The following is a 20,094-nucleotide window of genomic DNA, read 5'->3' as shown; positions in this document are numbered from 1 at the left end:
TCTAGTTTCCTAAAATGTTTTGTGCTTAATTATAGTTGTTAGCAAACTCAAAAACAGAGTTAAATTACAAGAAATTCAGATAGTATATAGGGCTGTTCCTCTTTATGGGAGAACTAGATGTAATTAAATTTTTTAAATCATTTTGTGATGCTGTCAGCTGCCATTCTCTTTATTTCATGTGAAATTGTACAATTTCGACCTTAGGCCCTTTTCAGGCTTGTAAAACAGAAGCATTATGCATTGGCCACATTAGTGACACCTATGATTTTGTCATAGGAACAAGTCATATCTGTAGATGTACTAGCTGCGTTATAATTTATTTTATGAATGATTCTTTAGTCATATGTTATGCAATGTACTTCCTTCTTTTTCTGACTGCGTGTAATGATCAGAAAATAAATTAGATATGTTCTTCGGTATTTTACGAGCACGTTACTTTCAAGCACTTGTTGCAAAAATCTTATATAAAAGGCCAGTGTTTCAACTACTTCACACTAGGAAGACTAATTATTTTACAGAAATTTGTTAATTAACCTTCATATGCCTTTATTCTCAATTATGAAATTGATCACAGTACTCTTATGAAACAGTACTGAAAACTATGAGAATCGAATAAAAACTGTTTTAAGATTGGGTGATCTTTCACATTTGTCACATTTATAATGAGTGCAGTGATTGTTTTACATTCTATGGTACTTTAATGCTTCATCAAAGAACTGGTAGAAAGTTATCAAGGAATTTACAATTTCACATATCTTTTTGCTTGTTAAGGTACCTTCACACTGGAAACCAACTTCAGTAAACTCAGTTGACAACTGTTTTCAACTCGAAGTTTGACTTAGTTTTCAACTGTTGTCAACAGCTGTTTGAAGTCGCGAGTCTGAACAACTAGTTGTGTGACTTGCACATGCGCATTTGCAGTGTTGTATGCTGTAGTTCTTTCTTCGTCTGCTGTGGTTCTTTCCACAATGGCAACTCACGAACCAACAGATCCAACAGTTCAATTTTTGTTGGAAATTGAAATGAGGAAATGTCTCTAGGAAGTTTTGGATGAATTGATGTACCGCTTGTGGAATGTGAAAGGAAATGGACAAATATGAAAACACAGTACAATAGTGAGCGTTGTAAAATGGTCAAAACTAAAAGTGGGTCTAGGACAAATGAGATCTACATTCTGAAATGGATATTTTACAAGCATATGAAGTGTTTGGAAGGCATGAACAAGCCAGGAAGAAAAATATTTTCAATCATAATTAAAATGTCATTCATTTGCGAAACTGAAGCTGTAAGACTTTTGGTCGAAATTTTGTAATTACAACTGTATTTTCACTGGAAATTTTTCTCTTGTCATATTTGCAAATTAATGGCTTACATTATTAATAACTAAAGCTATAAGGATTTTGTTCAGATGTTTTTAATTTCATTTGTCTTTTGAATCGATATTTATTTATTCATATTTCTCATGCTATTTCACTTTACCAACATCCGATACAAAGTAGATCGCAAATTCATCCCTTATATTCTTTGCGGTTCTTCCTGCATTGCCTCCCTTTCTCTGAAGACATTTGTTCTGTGGAGACATCCTCCAACTGCCATCCGAAACCCTGCCTGTTTCTGCATCTCCCACATCAAAACTGCCAGGTGGTGAGTAAACTTATTTCTTGTAAGAAAACTGTGCAAAGGCACAGTTGCAGAAGTCACTAATGTTGCTTTTTCAGGACTTAAGTGCTTAGTTGTTCTGAGACACTGAAAAACTGCATGCAGTACTCCAAAAAGTTTCTCCACAATTCTTCTAGTGTGAGATACTTGGTAATTAAACATTCTTTCCTGGCTGCCTTTCTCTTTCCATCCTGCAAATCGTTTCATCATGTACTCAGAAAGAGCAAAAGCATCATCTCCCACCATGACAAATGGCAAATCTTCAGTCAGAATCCATTTCCATTGTTTTTCTGTAACAAAATATAAAAACACTGAATGTTTGTTTACAAGAGTTTGAAAGTGTTGTCAACATTTTTCTACAGTTGTAAGTTTGCCAAACTCACAACAGTTGCTTATTTGCCAAACTTACAACAGTTGATGTTTGTTTGTTGGAGTTGGTTTTTGTTGTGAAGGTACATTTACTCTGTCTGACTGGTCTTTCAGATGGATGTAAATTTTAATTTCCTCCATCACATCCATTATTTTTCCTTTCGTAACTTATGAGAGGTATTTTGTGGGTGTGTCTTTTCAGTGTACACCAAAGATGGATAGGTTATTGTTGCGTGTTCTTTGAATTCTATGCTAACTTCCCTTCCTGTTTGCCCAATATAAAGTTTTGAGCATACCTCACAGTTAATATTGTAGATTTCTGATTGTGAAAATCTCTGATTCCTGTGGTATGTCTCTCAGTAATCATTGTAGACTGTTAGTGCTTATGTAGCTAACGTATATTTATTTATAGTTGAAACATGAAGTAATTTTTTGGGAAACAATGCCTAGATATGGCCAACCAAGAAATTTGTTTCTCTGTGGTTCATTTGTGTGTCCAGTTAAAATTATTTCAGCTTTGGGATGGCATGTGTTTGATTGGTTTTCTTTTTGAGTAATGTGTCCACTAAGTTTTTAGCATAACAGTTACTTGCAGCCATGATTTGGTGAAGGTCTAGGTCTTTCTCAGTTTTTCTTTTCTTTTTTCACTGATAAGTTGATCACTCTGTGTATCATAGAATGAAAGTATGCGAACTTACGTGCTCTCAGTTGGCATGATTGCTCGTGGATAATTATGTCTGTCGTCATTGGTTTATGAAAAATATTGAATGTGTGTTCAGAATTTTTGTTTGAAATTTTTAAACCCAAAATGTTTATGCTCTTATTTTTTTCTCTTTCCATTAGTGAAATTAAATTTTGGATGCAAACTATAGAATTGTGAATGCATGACATTACTCGCTTCTATTGTGCCATCAGATAGGATTAAAATGACACCGTAACGCTGCATGGAACACATTTGATGGGTATGTATAGGGCATAAAGATAAGTTAGCAGTGGTAGAACACAGCATCAACGAGGTACATACTTTTCAGTTTGAGAAAACAAAAATATTGTGCCAAGCTAGTGGCTTTTGGAAGAGCATCGTCAAAAAACCTATTGAGATAGGGCTCCATGACAGTCTCTTCAACACGGGTTAAGGGCTACCAACTAAGTTCACTACTGTATCCTGCACTAGCAGTTTCACCCCAAGAGCACAACCGGCAGTTGGTGTTTCACGATTCTGAGCCAGACTGAATGCACCAAGTGTCAAGCGGCAGTAAACTGCGCAACCACCACGACACATTGCCGGATATTACGCCTGGTGACAGGGGTGAGGAGAGACAGCAACCAATAAGATGTATATATGGGGTATGCCTGTGCAATCTTGACACTCCACTAGGTGGTGGTGGTGGTGGTGGTGGTGACACTTACTGAAACATTGTGGAATTTTGATGCAGCCACTCAGATAGAAAGCCAACAAGATTTCATAATGTTATATTCAGTCTATGTTTAGTGTTTTCATCTACATCACAATTTAAACCAGTTTTTTTTTTCCTTCTAAAATTAAACAATGGAATGTAACAGTAGCAGAGAAGGAAAGTTGCTACTCACCATATAGCGGAGATTCTGAGTCGCGATACACACATTAAAAAGATTCACACAATTATAGCTTTCGGCCATTAAAGCCTTTGTCAGCAGTACACACACACACACACACACACACACACACACACACACACACACACACACACACACACACACACACACACACACACCTTCAGTTTCAGAGAACTGAAACCACCACACTACGAGCAGCAGCACCAGTGCATGATGGGAGTGGCGAATGAGTAGGCATGAGGAGGAGGCTGGGGTGAGGAGGGAGAGGGATAGTATGGTGGGCGGACAGTGAAGTGTTGCAGTTTGGACAGAGGGCAGGAGAGAAGGTGCGGAGGGGGAGGGGGTAAGTAGCGGAAAGGAGAGAAACAAAAAGAAATTAAAAGACTGGGTGTGGTGGTGAAATGACAGCTGTGTAGTGCTGGAGTGGGAACTCCCAGGGCGCTGGATGGGTGAGGACAGCGATTAACAAAGGTTCCGGCCAGAAGGGTTACGGGAACATGGATGTATTGCAGGGAAAGTTCCCACCTGCGCTGTTCAGAAAAGCTGGTGTTCGTGGGAAGAATCTATATGGCACAGGCTGTGAAGCAGTCATTGAGATGAGGGATATCATGTTTGGCAGTGCATTCAGCAACAGGGTGGTCCACTTCTTTTTTGGTCACAGTTTGTCGGTGGCCATTCATGCCGACAGACAGCGTGTTGGTTGTCATGCCTATATAGAATGCAGCACAGTGGTTGCAGCTTAGTTTGTAAATCACATGACTTGTTTCACAGGTAGCCCTGCCTTTGATGGGATAGGTGATGTTAGTGACCAGATTGGAGTAGGTGGTTGTAGGAGGATGTATGGGACAGGTCTTGCATCTAGGTCCATTACAGGGGTATGAGCCATGAGGTAAGGGATTGGAAACAGGGGTTGTGTAAGGATGGACTAGTATACTGTGTAGGTTCGGTGGACGGTGGAATACCATAGTAGGAGGGGTGGAAAGGATAGTGGGCAGGACATTTCTCATTTCAGGGCACAACATGAGGTAATCAGAACCCTGGCGGAGAATGTAATTCAGTTGCTCCAATCCCAGATGGTACTGAGTTAAAAGGGGAATGCTCCTCTGTGCCCCGACTGTGTGACTTTGGGAGGTGGTGGGAGACTGGAAAGATAAGGCACGGGAAATTTGTTTTTGCAAGAGGATGGGTGAATAATTATGGTCAGTGAAGGCTTCAGTGAGACCCTCTGTATACGTTGAGAGGGACTGCTTGTCACTGCAGATGCAACGACCACGGCTAGTTAGGCTGCACGGAAAGGACTTCTTGGTCTGGAATGGGTGGCAGCGATCAAAGTACAGCTGTTGCTGGTGGTTAGTAGGATGGAGGTACTGACATAGCCATCTCTGAGGTGGAGGTAAACATGTAGGAAGGTGGCTTGTTGGCTTGAGTAGGACAAGATGAAGCAAATGGGGGAGAAGTTGAGGTTCTGGAGGAATGCGAATAAGGTGTCCTCACCTTCAATCCAGATCTCTCACCACCTCCCAAAGCCCCTCAGTCCAGCCGCAGAGGAGCATTCCCCTCGTAACTCAGTACCGTCCGGGACTGGAGCAATTGAATTACATTCTCTGCCAGGGTGTCGATTACCTGTCATCGTGCCTTGAAATGAGAAATATCTTGCCCACTATCTTTCCCACCCGTCCTACCCTCATAGCTCATATCCCTGTAATAGACCTACATGCAAGACCTGTCCCATACATCCTCCTACCACCACCTACTCCAGTCCAGTCACTAACATCACCTATCCCATCAAAGGCAGGGCTACCTGTGAAACCAGTCATGTGATTTACAAGCAAAGCTGCAACCACTGTGCTCCATTCTTTATAGGCACGACATTCAACAAGCTGTCTGTCCTCATGAATGGCCACCGACAAACTGTGGCCAAAAAAAAGAAGTGGACCACTCAGTTGCTGAACATGCTGCCAAACATGATATCCCACATCTCAATGCCTGCTTCACAGCCTGTGCCATGTGGTTCCTTTCCACCAACACCAGCTTTTCTGAATTGTGCAGATGGGAACCTTCCCTGCAATACATCCTACACTCCCGTAACCCTCCTGGCTTCAACCTTTGTTAGTCACTGTCCTCACCCATCCATCCACCTCCCTATTCCCATTCCAGCACTACACATCCATCATTTCACCGCCACACCCAGTCTTTTAATTTCTTATTATTTTTCTCCTTTCCACTACTTACCCCCCCCCCCCCCCCCCCCCTCCGCACCTTCTCTCCTGCCCTCCATCCAAACTGCAACACTTCACTGTCCACCACTCCCACCATTTTATCCTTCTCTCTCCTCGCCCCAGCTTCCTCTTTACGCCTACTCATTCGCCACTCCCATCATGCACTAGTGGTGCTGCTTGCAGTGTGGTTTCAGTTCTCTGAAACTGAAGGTGTGTGTGTGTGTGTGTGTGTGTGTGTACTGCTGACAAAGGCCTTAATGGCCGAAAGCTATAATTGTGCGAGTCTTTTTAATGTGCCTATCACGACTCAGCATCTCTGCTATATGGTGAGTAGAAACTTTCCTTCTCTGCTATTGTTTTTTTCTAAAATAGTTAATTTTTCTTTTGAAGGACCTCAATTACAGCTCCTTAGTGTACTTTCTTGGGTTGGACTTTTTCATACTGTCATTTTAACATCCTTATAGCTGTCTTCAGATGGTACTATGTTTATTGTAAAATTGTGTTCTTGTGGACGGCGTAGACATTCACTGAGCCAGGACTAGTGTCATCTGCAAAAATGTAATATTTAAAGTGAATAGAATTTTACAAAAACCTGCTTTAATTTCTGGACATTAACTTTCGAAGTTTGAGCAGTTTACATGTTAGTTGTCAAAGACCAACAGTCTTTTTAATGTATTGATTCTGCCTGTCCTACCATCTTTCATGCATGGTAATGACAGTTTTATATAAAGTGGGCTCTTGCCCACGGCTTCAAGTTTTCGGCTGTTAAATCGTGTGTCATGCACTTGTAAGCATCATACCATTCATCCAGAACCTGAATTTTACCTTCATGATGATCCACTCACTGGCGTGATTTTTAGGACTTGTTTTTGACGCCCAATTGACTTGGCTACCCCACCTTCATCAGCTTCAGCAAAAGTGTTGGCAGCACCTCAATGCCCTCCGCTGCCCGAGCAACACCAACTGGGGTGCAGATCGCTCTACTGTGCTACAGCTCTACAAAGCCCTTGTTCAATCTCACCTTGTCTATGGGAGTCTGGTTTATGGTTCGGTGGTGCACTCAGCGTTGCACGTACTCAACCAAATGCCCCACTGTGGTGTTCGCTTAGCGACGGTAGCTTTTAGAATGAGTCGGGTGACAAGTGTCCTTTTGGAGTCCAGAGTCCCTCTATTGCAGATCCGACGTGCGCAGCTGCTCGCCAGTTATGTTGTACACATTCATAGTTCTCCTGAGCATCCAATTTACCGTCTCCTTTTTGCACCTGCGGCAGTTTATCTCCCACATCAGTGGCCCAGGTCAGAGCTAACAATTGCGGTTCACATGCGATCCCTTCTGTCTGAACTGTACAGTAGTTCTTCCCTTTACTACCTCCCATCCAGGTCCGTCCACATACACCTCCACGGTGTAAAACTTTGCCGTAGATTCATCTGGACCCTTTGCATGACCCTAAGTACTCAGTTACTCCTGCCACTCTCTGCTGTCGCTTCCTCTCTATTCTTGACATGTTCTGGGGCTCTGAAATGGTTTACACCAAAAGCTCGATGGGTGATGATCATGTTGGCTTCGCCTACGTCCACAGAGACCATTTTGAACAGCATCCCTTGCCCGATGGCGGCAGTGTATTCACTGCAGACCTGGTTGCCATCTCTCGTGCACTTCAGTTTATCCGTTCATGCCTTGGGGAATCATTTCTTCTGTGTTCTGACATCTTGAGCAGCCTACAAGCTGTTGCGCAGTGCTACCCTCAGCATCCTCTGGTAGTGCCATCCAGGAGTCCATCTATTCCCTGGACCTGTCCCTTTGTTCAGTGGTGTTTGTGTGGACCACAGGACATGTCGGCATCCCAGGCAACGAACTTGCTGACAGGCTGACCAAACAGGCTATGCAGAAACCACATCTGGAAATGGGCATATCTGAACCTGACCTGCGTTCTGACTTATGCCATAGAGTTTTTCGACTTTGGGAGACTGAGTGGCATAACAGTACACACGACAAACGGAGTGTTATTAAGGAGACTATAAACGTGTGAAAGACTTTCGTGCGGCCCTCTCGCAGGGAATGAGTTGTCCTCTGCGGCTCTGCATTGGCCACGCTTGGGTGACCCACAGTTACCTCCTGCGCTGTGAAGGACCCGCCTGAGTGTCGGTGTGGCGCCCGGTTGACAATGGCCCATATTCTGGTGCACTGTCCCACATTGACTGCCCAGCGACGAAATCTTGGGTACTCGGACTCGTTGCCATTAATTTTATCTGACAATGCCTCATTGGCTGCTTTAGTTTCACGTTTTATTCGTGAGGGTGGGTTTTATCATTTGATCTAAGTTTTTGCGCATGTCCTTCGTCCTCCACCCTAGTGCTTCTAGGGTGGAGGTTTTAATGAGTTTCAGAGTGGCCGGCTTCTCCTTTTTTATTTTCATGGTCAGCCAACTGTGGTAATCTGATTTGTTGTTTTAATCTTTTCATCCCATTTCTTGTCCCCTTTTGTCCATTTACATGTTTGTTGCCCTTCGTCGTTCTTGTGATTTTTTCCTTTCATTCAGTTTTGAGTTGTCAGTCTCATTTGTTTTATTCTCACACTTGGGGCATTGTTTTATTCAGAACAAGGGACTGATGACCTTGTAGTTTAGTCCCTTTTCTCCTTTCTTAATCCAACCAACCAATCAGCACACACACACACACACACACACACACACACACACACACACACACACACACACACACAATTGTGATGTTAGTTGTCTGTCTGGTTGTGTGAATGTGTGTACTATTGCTAGGAAAAAGAGCTAATGCTCAAAAGCTAGTGTGAATGCTGTTTTCTGTTAATGTATTACTGTGCTCTGCGCATCGATCTGCTACGGGGGAGAAGTTACATGTCCCTTATTTTATTTATTGTTCCATCCAAAACTTCCAGTTATTGTAATAGAAAATACAGCGTATTTTAAGTGTAATTTTCTCAATACATGGCCGCTTTTGGTGAATAATGCAGTGCGCATTCATATGTGGCTTGTAGCATGCTTTGGAAATATAGTAAGTAGCAGTTTCTGGTAAAAATATGTTTTGGATTATCAGTGCTACGTGTGCATGCGTCCATACCTGGGATTTCACATCCGCATTAACCTGGATAATCGCAAATTTGTTGTATGTCTGAACTGGCATGAAAACTTCTATAGAATTGCTTGTGCAAACATGAATCAAACCTGTTGCCACTATTCTGTAGGCTTTGCACAAAACATTTTTCATTAAAAATAGTAACTCATCTCTCATATGAATGTGTCGGTTCTGTTTTGGTTTTTTAACAATCCTTTTGCTTTAGATTATATAACAGACACCACATGAGATCCACAGCTGTGATAAATATGCAAAATTAATGGGAGAGGGTGAGGGAGGAAGGAAAGGGAAGGAACTAATGATGTCTACTGCATTGTCACCACTGATTCCACACAAAGTCCTGATGTAGCTGATGTCATTAGTTCCTTCCCTTTCCTTTTCTTTCTCCCCCTCTCTCTTCAATGTACATAAAAAGAGTAACACTGAAAAAAATATATGTAAATTGTTTTTACAAAAATTTCAGCACTAGTGAATTTCTGTGAAACAACTGAGCAAAAAAATTATTTTCAATGTTGCTGAAATTAAATGATCAACAAACAAAAACCAATGATTAATTCATTGTATCACATCCCACGCTTCGATGATTATTTTGAAATATTTGGTGATGGTTGCTATCCGTTAAGTGATATTCAGTGTAATACTGAAGCATGTTTCCTACATAAATTAATGCCAAAATGCTGTCTTTGTAATTTGAGTTACATTTTTTTTCTTAACAATCATTTTGCTTTAGGGTATATAACCAACCAATTCTGCGTAGATAAAATTATTTAAAAAGTACAAATTATATTCCAAATGTTAGTGTCATTTTGTATCGTTATAATTTCAAAACTGTAAAAATTTGTAAATGTGTGTATGACATAAAGTGGGAGAGGAAAGTTTGATGTGGTTACTAACCTGTGTAGAGAGAATAAATAATCCCAGAATTTACAATCTTTGATAGTATGTGAGATCTTGTTTTATGGTGAAATTTTGTTTTATGTTCTCCTTAATTCACATGGAGTGGCTCTACTGAAAACGGCTAGAGTACTCTAGAGTTGATCTAAAGCAATGAAAGCGTGCATTTAAATTTTTATACTGACGTGGGTTAGCGAAAATTTTGTTGTTATTCTATCTTTTGAATATTTGATCTGAGTAAATATTTATATAAAATCATTTGTACTCAAGATCTAAAATATTTATTTGGTGTAAATTCTTTCAACTATAACCTACTAATGCTTGCTAATTTTGAATCTTCGTATCAGGACAGTTTTGATTGAAATTGTCTTCATTAAATTTGGGAAATTATATTAATTTTGGAGACATTTTACTGTATTGTGAACAAACACAAAAGAGACAAGCCATTTACGACACAAGTATTTCACAGAGCAAAATAGTTTGAGTAGGTTTTGATTGGAACCTTGTATGGACCGTGTGTACTGATTTTGAAGATGCACCTTATATTTGTTGTCATACGACATGCAATTCCTTTTCCCCAGTTTACTTTTTACATTGGATAATACTGTACAACAAAAGTTTGCTTTGGGTTTCCTCATTTTCTCAGTTCAAATGATACTTACTTGCAATAATAGTTGCAATTAACTATCTTCCACAGTCTATTCATTGTGGCTTGCACTTCAATAGCCAAGTATTAGATTAAAAATAGAAATAATGTGGACCTTTATCCTAGTTTCCATGAAAAAGTTTTGAGGCACTTAACTCGTGCAGGCTACTCTGTATTGTATATATGAAAACTAAAAGTTTGTATGATTGTTCGTGTTGTCTGTTGCACTGCAGGTTCCCTGGATTCTAGCAGGACTTTTCCTACAAAGGCACTATGCAGATATGAGTAACATTGCCTTTGATATCCGTGTTAATTACATCTTGGATAGTTTCAGAGTGGGATAAGTTGACTGTACGCCCTTTTCTAAACTGTTAGATTGCACTACTACTACTACTACTACTACTACTACTACTACTACTACTAAATAATATACTAGTTGGATGTGTAAATTACCCTGACCAGTTAAAAAATAGTCATACTTAGACTACTGGTCACTAAATTGAAACTGAAAGTGACTACTTCTGGTATACATTACCTTTGGTGACCTCTCAATAATCTTGCAAGAAAATACGTTTACTAAGAGTGAAAAATTCTTTCTCTTAAAGAATGAGATCAATTTCAACTTGATACGAGAATGAGAGCAGTTCTAATGTAGGTTGAAACATTACATTTCTTTGTTTGCTGATGGCTACTACATAATTTGACAATGTACTTTGTTCTTGTGATAATTAGTTTGTTAACATATTGTTTTCACAGGTTTCTCGAATAGACTACATTCACAGTCGGAACTTCATACATCGAGACATAAAACCTGACAATTTCCTCATGGGGTTGGGCAAGAAAGGAAATTTAGTTTATATAATTGACTTTGGTTTAGCCAAGAAATATCGTGATGGGCGCTCTCATCAACATATCCCGTATCGAGAGAACAAGAATTTGACTGGTACTGCACGATATGCCAGCATCAACACTCATCTTGGCATAGGTTTGTGTTTTCATTTCTTTGAGTCTCCTTACTGCAGGAGAACACATTTTTTGCAACTTCAGTTAATATTGTTGTTTCCTTGAAAGCATGGTAATGAGCTGTACCTTAAAGATTTTTTCATTGCTATTGAGCTGCAGATTGCATTACAAAGATTATAGAAATGTTGTCTTTATGTTTAAAAAAAAATATTCGCTTCAGTGCATGGTATCTAGAAAACAATTGAGTTGTACAATGTATGCTGAAAAGAGCAAGTAATTTGTGTGAAATTATCCACAGCTTCAGTGTAATTATAGTATAGTCATCTTAAAGAAGAAGAAGAAGAAAACTTGTGACATCAGTTCAGATAATCAGATCTTTACAGTGAACTAAGCTGTGGCAAGCAGAAGATTATTACATGCAGTCTCCACCTCTCAGGATTTGTGCTGTTCCATTTTAAAACTTGTTGAACCTTGATTGCATAGCCTACATTTTTGTTCATAATAATATCTGTAATTTAAAACACAGAGAATTGGGCTATAACGTCATTTACTTATAGGACTTCTGCCAAAATTGTAGAGTGAAATAGTCTTGGTAGACTAATTAAGTATTGTACCAAGCAAGGCAGCACAGTGCTTGGGAATCTGGACTCACTTTTGGTAGGAGCAGGGTGCATATCCCCATCTAGCCTGTCAGATTTAAATTTCCTAACATCACTTCAAATTCTGGGTTGTTTCCTTTGAATAGGCTGATTTCATTCTTTACCCTACCCCAATCTGAGTATGCGTTCAGTTTCTAATAAATGTTGTCAGTGGGATGTTAAATCCTAATCTCCCACTCCTTTCTAAACTGCTCATGTGCAATCACCATATTAGATGTTACAGAAGTGGAATAAGATGTATGAAGTCAATACAGTTGTACATTAAACTTCTTTCCAGAAATATTCTTCCTTTCTATTGAAGATAGTTACTAACTCCTTCCAGAGAGATCTACATAAATCGTACAGTTACAGATTTTGTCATCATTTGCTGCTGTGTTAGAGAGTATGTGTTCTTCTTATCTGAATACATGTTGCCAGGATTCAAAATGTAGTCCTGTTACACGATTCACAGTAGCTTTCGTGTGTTCCCAACTGAATTTCATTGAGCATGTTGTAATATTGTTCCAGCGACCATATTAAACCTGATGAGATATTTAAAGATTTGTGGAGAGGAATAAAGTTTTCCTGTCAACTAAATGTCATTTATTTGACTCAAGTAGCTTCTTTTACCATGGTTGATTTAAGACTAAGGTCACACATAATGATGAAAAACAAGGAGTAAATGCATTTACAACTTTGAAAACTATGAACTTTCTCATGAGAGAGTTGAAACTACATGAAAGGGCACAAAACTTTCTCAGATCTTCTCTTGTTTTATCGATTGCATTTGTCATTCTACAGTGTTAAGTTTTGAGTGCAAATAAATTTTCAAGATACAATATTTCCTTTGTAATTGGCATCAGAACAATCTATTAGTTATATTTTAGAGTACACCAGAACACTGTATTAGTTATGTTTGAGAGTACTCTATACCCCAACTTTCTGTTTACATCAAGTATTGGACAATTCTATTGACAGCTTGTGTATGTGCATTATTATGTGACTGATCAAACACCTGCTCATTGCAAAAATGAAAAAAAATGAATGCGGACACTGGGTAACAGACAAGAACATAAGCAATCTGACCACTTCATAGTATTGTATTTTCTCAACTTGAGATAATTTTTCGTCACCCATTCCAGAAGTTTGTTATTCTCTTGAAGGCATGCTGATGTGTTAACATTTATACACTAGATCGCGTGTTATTTGAATGCCAGAAGCTGTTGAAGAGTTCTAATGCATTGTATTTACGAATCAATGGATTAAATCTTGTGCCACTTGCATGAACGTGACATATTGTACTTATAGGGGTTCGACAAATGTATGGAAACACTGCGAGACATGCATGCTAGCATATGAATGCAGATGTTGGCCAAGCCTGTATTGGACCACGGAGGATTAGCAATGTCCTCAATAAGTTGTAAGTATCAGTTGCGGTCTCTGTAGTCGTGCGTGCTTTATGATGGGGCTAACTCAATTCCAACTGCGGTGGACTTAAAGTATTTAAGAACGCATGAAATAATTTATGTAGTTATTTGTAGCCAACCAACTTTCTTCTTCGGCGGTTCCCCCTAAGAGTTAGAGCTGCTTTCGCCTCCACCCGTATGGCGGGTGCTTCCGTAATAAAGGTAGACGAAATTTTTGGTGTTTTAAGAGGCAGTTTACTTTGGAAGAGTTGAAAGCTGCTGTTAAGTATAAATCCACCAAGGTGTCAGGACCTAATGATTTATTAGTGGGACTGCACTTCATTTGCTCACCGCTGTTAAAGTGTTATTTTAGGCTTGATGAGAGAAACAGACTTACGAATAAATGAGTTTACTTTCCTAGTTGATGTTACAAGCTTATTAGAAGTCACCTCTGTGAATATCTGTACACTATGCAAAATGTAAATTTGAAAGCAAGTTCAGATGCTGTAGTTTCACTTCATGCTCTCTTACTGTTGCCAATCTTAATGATCTATAGCGTGTGGTGTTGTGTTGTGCAAAGTATGTCATAGCGCATCATCTGCACAAAAAGTATGTTTTCAGCACTTTACAAAATGCTTTCACCCCTGCCTGTACTCCCATTGTTGAAGGGCCACTATCCCTCTCCACACATCCAGTAGGTGAGCTCATTTTACACATGTTAGTGTGGTGTGGTTGCTGTGCTGACTATTGGATGATTTAAAAAATTACCAACCTATAAGAGTTCACTAGCCCAAAATGGGCAGCATTTCTTCGATTATGACCAAATGTTTTCTTCAAGAATCAGTGTTTGAATTTAAAAGGTTGATGATTGATACTGTCAATGAATACATTACATCAGAATTACGTCCAAAATGTGAGACTGAGTTACAAGTGGCACTTGAAAAGATGGTAGCTAGGCCCCTTTCTCATGTATTGGGTTGGTTCAGAACACCTTGAGTTGACTGTCTTGTTTTTCCATTAGTGCTGCAACCTAGCAGTAGTTGTATCATAAAAGCATGTTGAAACTAAATGTTCAAGTTGTGATGGCAATACTGATTGTTGATTAAATCAGCAGTTCCTTTCTCTCATTTTCCCCTCTCCAAAATGGCCTAAAATATTCCCTCAATTCTGTCACCACCCGTGATGTGAACCATCTGTCTTTTGTACCATTTATAACTCATTCAGTCACATAAAATATCCAGAAAGAAAACAGGACAAAGTCAAGCAAGATGTTGAGTAGGAACTTAGAATTGAAATAAACTTTACTGGGAAGAAATGTAAAATCAGGGAATTTTTAGCATTGATCTTATGGGTTTCTCAAAGGGGCTGCGAATTTATGGCTTAGAACCACGAAAAACGTAAAATCGGAGAACTTAAAATCGAAGTTCCACTGTATGCATAAGTGGCATAATAGATTAAGTCAGAAGTTCTAATAGCTTTTCTGCAGATGGTGCTGTTGTATACAGAGAAGTTGCTTCGCTAGAAAATTGTAGCAAAATTCAAGACAACCTGCAGAGGAATCATGCTTCGTGCAGGGAATGGCAGTTGATCCTGAACATAAACAAATTTAACACATTGCAAGTACACTGAGGGAAAGATCTTTTAATAAATGACTACATGATTCGAGAAAAATCACTGGAAGTAGTTGATTTCTTAAAATATCTGGGAGTACACACATGGGCCAGTTTAAAGTGGAATGACCACACACAACTAATCGGAGGATAGCCAACTTCTCAGACTTGGTTTCATTGGAAGAATCCTCAGGAAATATAGTCCATCAACAAAGAAATTCATTCGGCCAATATTTGAATATTGCTCATCAAAATGGGTTCCTTATGGAGCCCCTCCACGCCTACACCGGCATGATCGCCAAACAAAAGTCTACTGCCATCTCTGTGTAAAGGTTAGTTTACACTAAAGTAAGGTCTCGCAGGATGTGGGTACTGCGATGTTTGTGCGCATCTGGTTTAACCATTAATACATACTCATCTGTAGATAGATTGGTTCCAAAACTGAATGAAGGGTTGTGGTTTGAAGGGTAGAGGGGAAAAAAATGCCAAGGCAAGCACAGGGAAAAAAAACCTCTGTGATAGTTAGGTTGGCGAGTAAGAGCAGTAGCGGAATCTTGCTGACTGTTACAGGCCCTGTGAGAGCTCCCTGCCGCGCTGTGTCACTGGTGACTGGGTGCGGGGGAAGGCCCAGGTCGCCCATCAGTGTCTGGTAGCTGAACACCGTAGCCAAACTCTCTGGGATGTACGGTAGCGTAGTGGCACCAGTCGTCCTTCGTTGAGTGCGCTTGACAGGCTCGGTGAGGGCTGCGGTAGAGTCTCCCCTGTGTAGTGGACGACGTAGCCAATACCCTTAAGTATACTGACTTCAGTGGTAGCCCACTCATTGGAGCAGAGCTGCTTAGAGTCGATGGGCTTCGGTGTTCTTGCAGCAGCTCCTGTGTTGTTCTTCAGTATGTACTTTTCTGCCTGCTACTCTGTAAGGGGAGTGGTGGCGGGTGTTGACCCTTCACCTGTGGCATCCGCACAGATGTCGTGTGTCAGCTATGTGCTCAATTGTCACAGGTGGTTGCATGCCTCCTGTGTCGCTGCAGACAGGGTGGCCTTAAAAGCTGTCCTATCTGCATCCATGGTGGCCTTGAAGGTCGCAATCGCCTCCTCCGCTGCGGCCGACAACATGGTGCGTATCTCTTGCACTTGCGGCACCTGCTGTATTGCTGCTGGCAGCCAGTCCCCAGCTCCACTCTCACTGCTGTGGTATTCTGGCCACCTGTAGTATTGGGAGCTGTCTTCTCACTGCTCGGTTGCGTCTTTGTTGAGTAGTGCTTACGGTGCCGTCATCATTTCTTGTTGGTTTGCGCCTTGTCTCCAGCACAGCCATCGTTGGCAAAGGCTGGGCTACCATGCCAGTTTGCCACGTGTGACTCACCACAACGAGCACAAGTTAATGCCTCGTCTCGTCTGTCACAGGCACATGTGCCGTGCACACTGTCGCACTGCAGTGAGTTGTGGTAGTATTTAGCCACAGGGTCCATAGTCGGAGAGCTTTGGCGGTCACAGGAAAGTCTAAGAGCTTCTTTATCCTGAATATGTCTCTGTCATACGTCACAATTTCCACTGAAACTATTTACAGCGGCAATCTCTTCTTATTCGTTTGATTGTGCAACTTAGCAGTTGCACCCCAGAATCAGTCACACTGTTTCAGCGTGGTCATCTTCTCTGCAGTAGGTGGATCAATGACGTGAACAACCCCAGCGCTCTTCGGTGCGCACTGGTAGGCCGTGCTTGCTGTCTGCAGCTGGAAAATGGCATCTTGAGTCAAGGCACTGTGCGTCAACTTCTTCCCTGCAGTGGTTGGCTTTATCATCATACATCTCTGTCCGTGACCTCTACTGCACTTGATGTACAGAGGTGGACAGGTCATGATGTTCATCACACTTCTGTTCCACATTCCTTGTAGGCAGTGGTGTCGAAAGCTGCTTCCCAGTGTCTGTCTCCTTCTGTCCATTTCTGCCCATTCTGTGGTGCGAGAACATGACAGTTTTGCTGCATCATAGTGACGATGCGTGACAATTCACTTTGTGTCACGCCACAGTCTGAGCACAGCTTCACAGCTCCTCTTCTGGCCAAGTTCAGGTAGCATGCTGCACCAGTGATAGTTAAATTTTTGTAATTTGGTCTGGTGAGGACTGATAATCTAACAAAAGTTTTTACCTTAGTTCACTACTGCAGAATAATATGCAGCAATAAAACATAAATGAGAGAAAAACACCAAAGCAAATCTTCAGTTGCAAAGAAAATACTCCAGTGTTCCAGTCACAACAACAAAACACAGTGCACAAACAAATGTCTGCTGACAACAAAATGTGTCCACGGTTTTAGGACGAAGACTATGCAATACTTTATAACAAAGAAAAAAACTGCATTCGATGAGTGTCATGTCACAGCTGCTTACATTTCTAACAGGTCGCGAGAAAATGTTGCGAATGATGGTTTGAGAAGTGTTACATTCAAAGTAAATTTCCTTCTAATTAAGATGAATTATGTAACATATGAGAATGTACGATGAATTTCTTAAATTACAGAGCATGTGACTCTCATTCCAAACTCCACACTTTCAACCACTTACAACAATTTTTGCACCCATAAAACCAGACATTTATGTCATTGTTTAAAAGTAACTGGCAAACTTGTGTTTGATATATCTTAGAGGATAACATGTGCAAAAAAGGCCAATATTATATGTGAAATATTAGAGGGAAACATTCCACGTGGGAAAAATATATCTAAAAAAACAGATGATGTGACTTACCAAACAAAAGCGCTGGCAGGTCGATACACACACAAACAAACACAAACATACACACACAAACAAACACAAACATACACACAAAATTCAAGCTTTTGCAACCAACGGTTGCTTCTTCAGGAAAGAGGGAAGGAGAGGGAAAGACGAAATGATGTGGGTTTTAAGGGAGAGGGTAAGTAGTCATTCCAATCCCGGGAGCGGAAAGACTTACCTTAGGGGGGAAAAAAGGATAGGTATATACTCGCGAGCGCGAGTGACAGGATACTTCCCGGGACTGGATCAGACTCTGAATGTGGCTCTCCAGCAGGGATACGACTTCCTAAAATCCTGCCCCGAAATGAGATCCATCTTTCATGAAATCCTCCCCACTCCACAAAGAGTGTCTTTCCGCCGTCCACCTAACCTTCGTAACCTCTTAGTTCATCACTATGAAATCCCCAAACCACCTTCCCTACCCTCTGGCTCCTACCCTTGTAACCGCCCCCGGTGTAAAACCTGCCCTATGCACCCTCCCACCACCACCTACTCCAGTCCTGTAACCCGGAAGGTGTACATGATCAAAGGCAGAGCCACATGTGAAAGCACCCATGTGATTTACCAACTGACCTGCCTACACTGTGATGCTTTCTATGTGGGAATGACCAGCAACAAACTGTCCATTCACATGAATGGACACAGGCAGACAGTGTTTGTTGGTAATGAGGCTCACCCTGTGGCTAAACATGCCTTGGTGCATGGCCAGCACATCTTGGCACAGTGTTACACCGTCCGGGTTATCTGGATACTTCCCAGCAACACCAACCTATCCGAACTCTGGAGATGGGAACTTGCCCTTCAGTATATCCTCTCTTCTCGTTGTCCACCAGGCCTCAACCTCCACTAATTTCAAGTTGGCGCCACTCATACCTCACTTGTCATTCAACATCATCTTTGCCCCTGCACTTCCGCCTCAACTGACATCTCTGCCCAAACTCTTTGGTGTTAAATATGTCTGCTTGTGTCTGTATGTGTATGTGTGTGTGTGTGTGTGTGTGTGTGTGTGTGTGTGTGTGTGTGTGTGTGTGTGTGCGCGCGCGCGCGTGTGTGCACGCGAGCGAGCAAGTATATACCTATTCTTTTTCCCCCCTAAGGTAAGTCTTTCCGCTCCCGGGATTGGAATGACACCTTACCCTCTCCCTTAAAACCCACATCCTTTTGCCTTTCCCTCTCCTTCCCTCTTTCCTGAAGAAGCAACCATAGGTTGCGAAAGCTAGAAATTTTGGGTGTGTGTTTGTGTGTTTTTTTATTGTGCCTGTCTACCGGCGCTTTCCCGCTTGGTAAGTCTTGGAATCTTTGTTTTTATATATATATATATATATAATGATGATGTAAATAAAATAGAAAGAAACTTCCACATGGGAAAAATATATTAAAAACAAAGATTCCAAGACTTACCTTGGAATCTTTGTGTTTACACTGTTAATTTTTCCTATTCGTGTTTTCGCAATGCTTAACAGTGATGTTGCTGTGTGCTGACTACATCAAATGTCCTAAGCTCTGAATATCAGCTGCCATTGGCTGGTGAGATCACATGATGTGACCTGTATTGGGTGACAAGAATGCATTGCTGTCTCAGTTTGAGTACTTTGGAAACTAATGTGCTGTGTTCGATGGACTTCGTGTACATGTTGCTGCCCAGAAAAGATCTTCCTAAATCTTGTCTTTTTTTTTTTTTAACTGGGAAGTGCAGGATTTATTTTTTAAACTTCCACATGGGAAAAATATCTTAAAAACAAAGATTCCAAGACTTACCAAGCGGGAAAGTGCCGGTAGATAGGCACAATGAATAAAACACACACACAGAATTTGAGCTTTCGCAAGCGGCGGTTGCTTCGTCAGGAAAGAGGGAAGGAAAAGGAAAGATGAGAGAATGTGGGTTTTAAGGGAGAGGGCAAGGAGCCATTCCAATCCCGGGAGTGGAAAGACTCACCTTAGGGGGGAAAAAGGACAGGTATACACTCACGCGCGCACACGCACACACACACGCGCATATCCATCTATACATACACAGACACAAGCAGACATATTTAAAGGCAAAGAGTATGGGCAGAGATATAGGTCAAGGCGGAAGTGTGGATGCGTGGATGATGTTGAATGATAGGTGAGGTATGAGTGGCGGCAACTTGAAATTAGCGGAGATTGAGGCCTGGTGGATAACGAGAAGAGAGGATATATTGAAGGACAAGTTCCCATCTCCGGAG

The 20,094-nt window shown here is 41.1% G+C and overlaps 1 protein-coding gene across 1 annotated transcript in view; it reads left to right on the top strand.

Annotated features, from left to right (window-relative positions):
• LOC126335525 (casein kinase I) overlaps positions 1–20,094 on the top strand; it is a 94,776-nt gene that overhangs the window by 16,268 nt on the left and 58,414 nt on the right. The window contains exon 5 of the mRNA XM_049998885.1: positions 11,248–11,476. Within this exon, the coding sequence (XP_049854842.1) occupies positions 11,248–11,476 (229 nt within the window). The remainder of the gene's footprint in view (positions 1–11,247; positions 11,477–20,094) is intronic.

Source organism: Schistocerca gregaria, chromosome 2 (assembly GCF_023897955.1).
Source record: "Schistocerca gregaria isolate iqSchGreg1 chromosome 2, iqSchGreg1.2, whole genome shotgun sequence".
NCBI lineage: Eukaryota > Metazoa > Arthropoda > Insecta > Orthoptera > Acrididae > Schistocerca > Schistocerca gregaria.
This window is presented reverse-complemented; position numbering and strand designations above follow the sequence as displayed.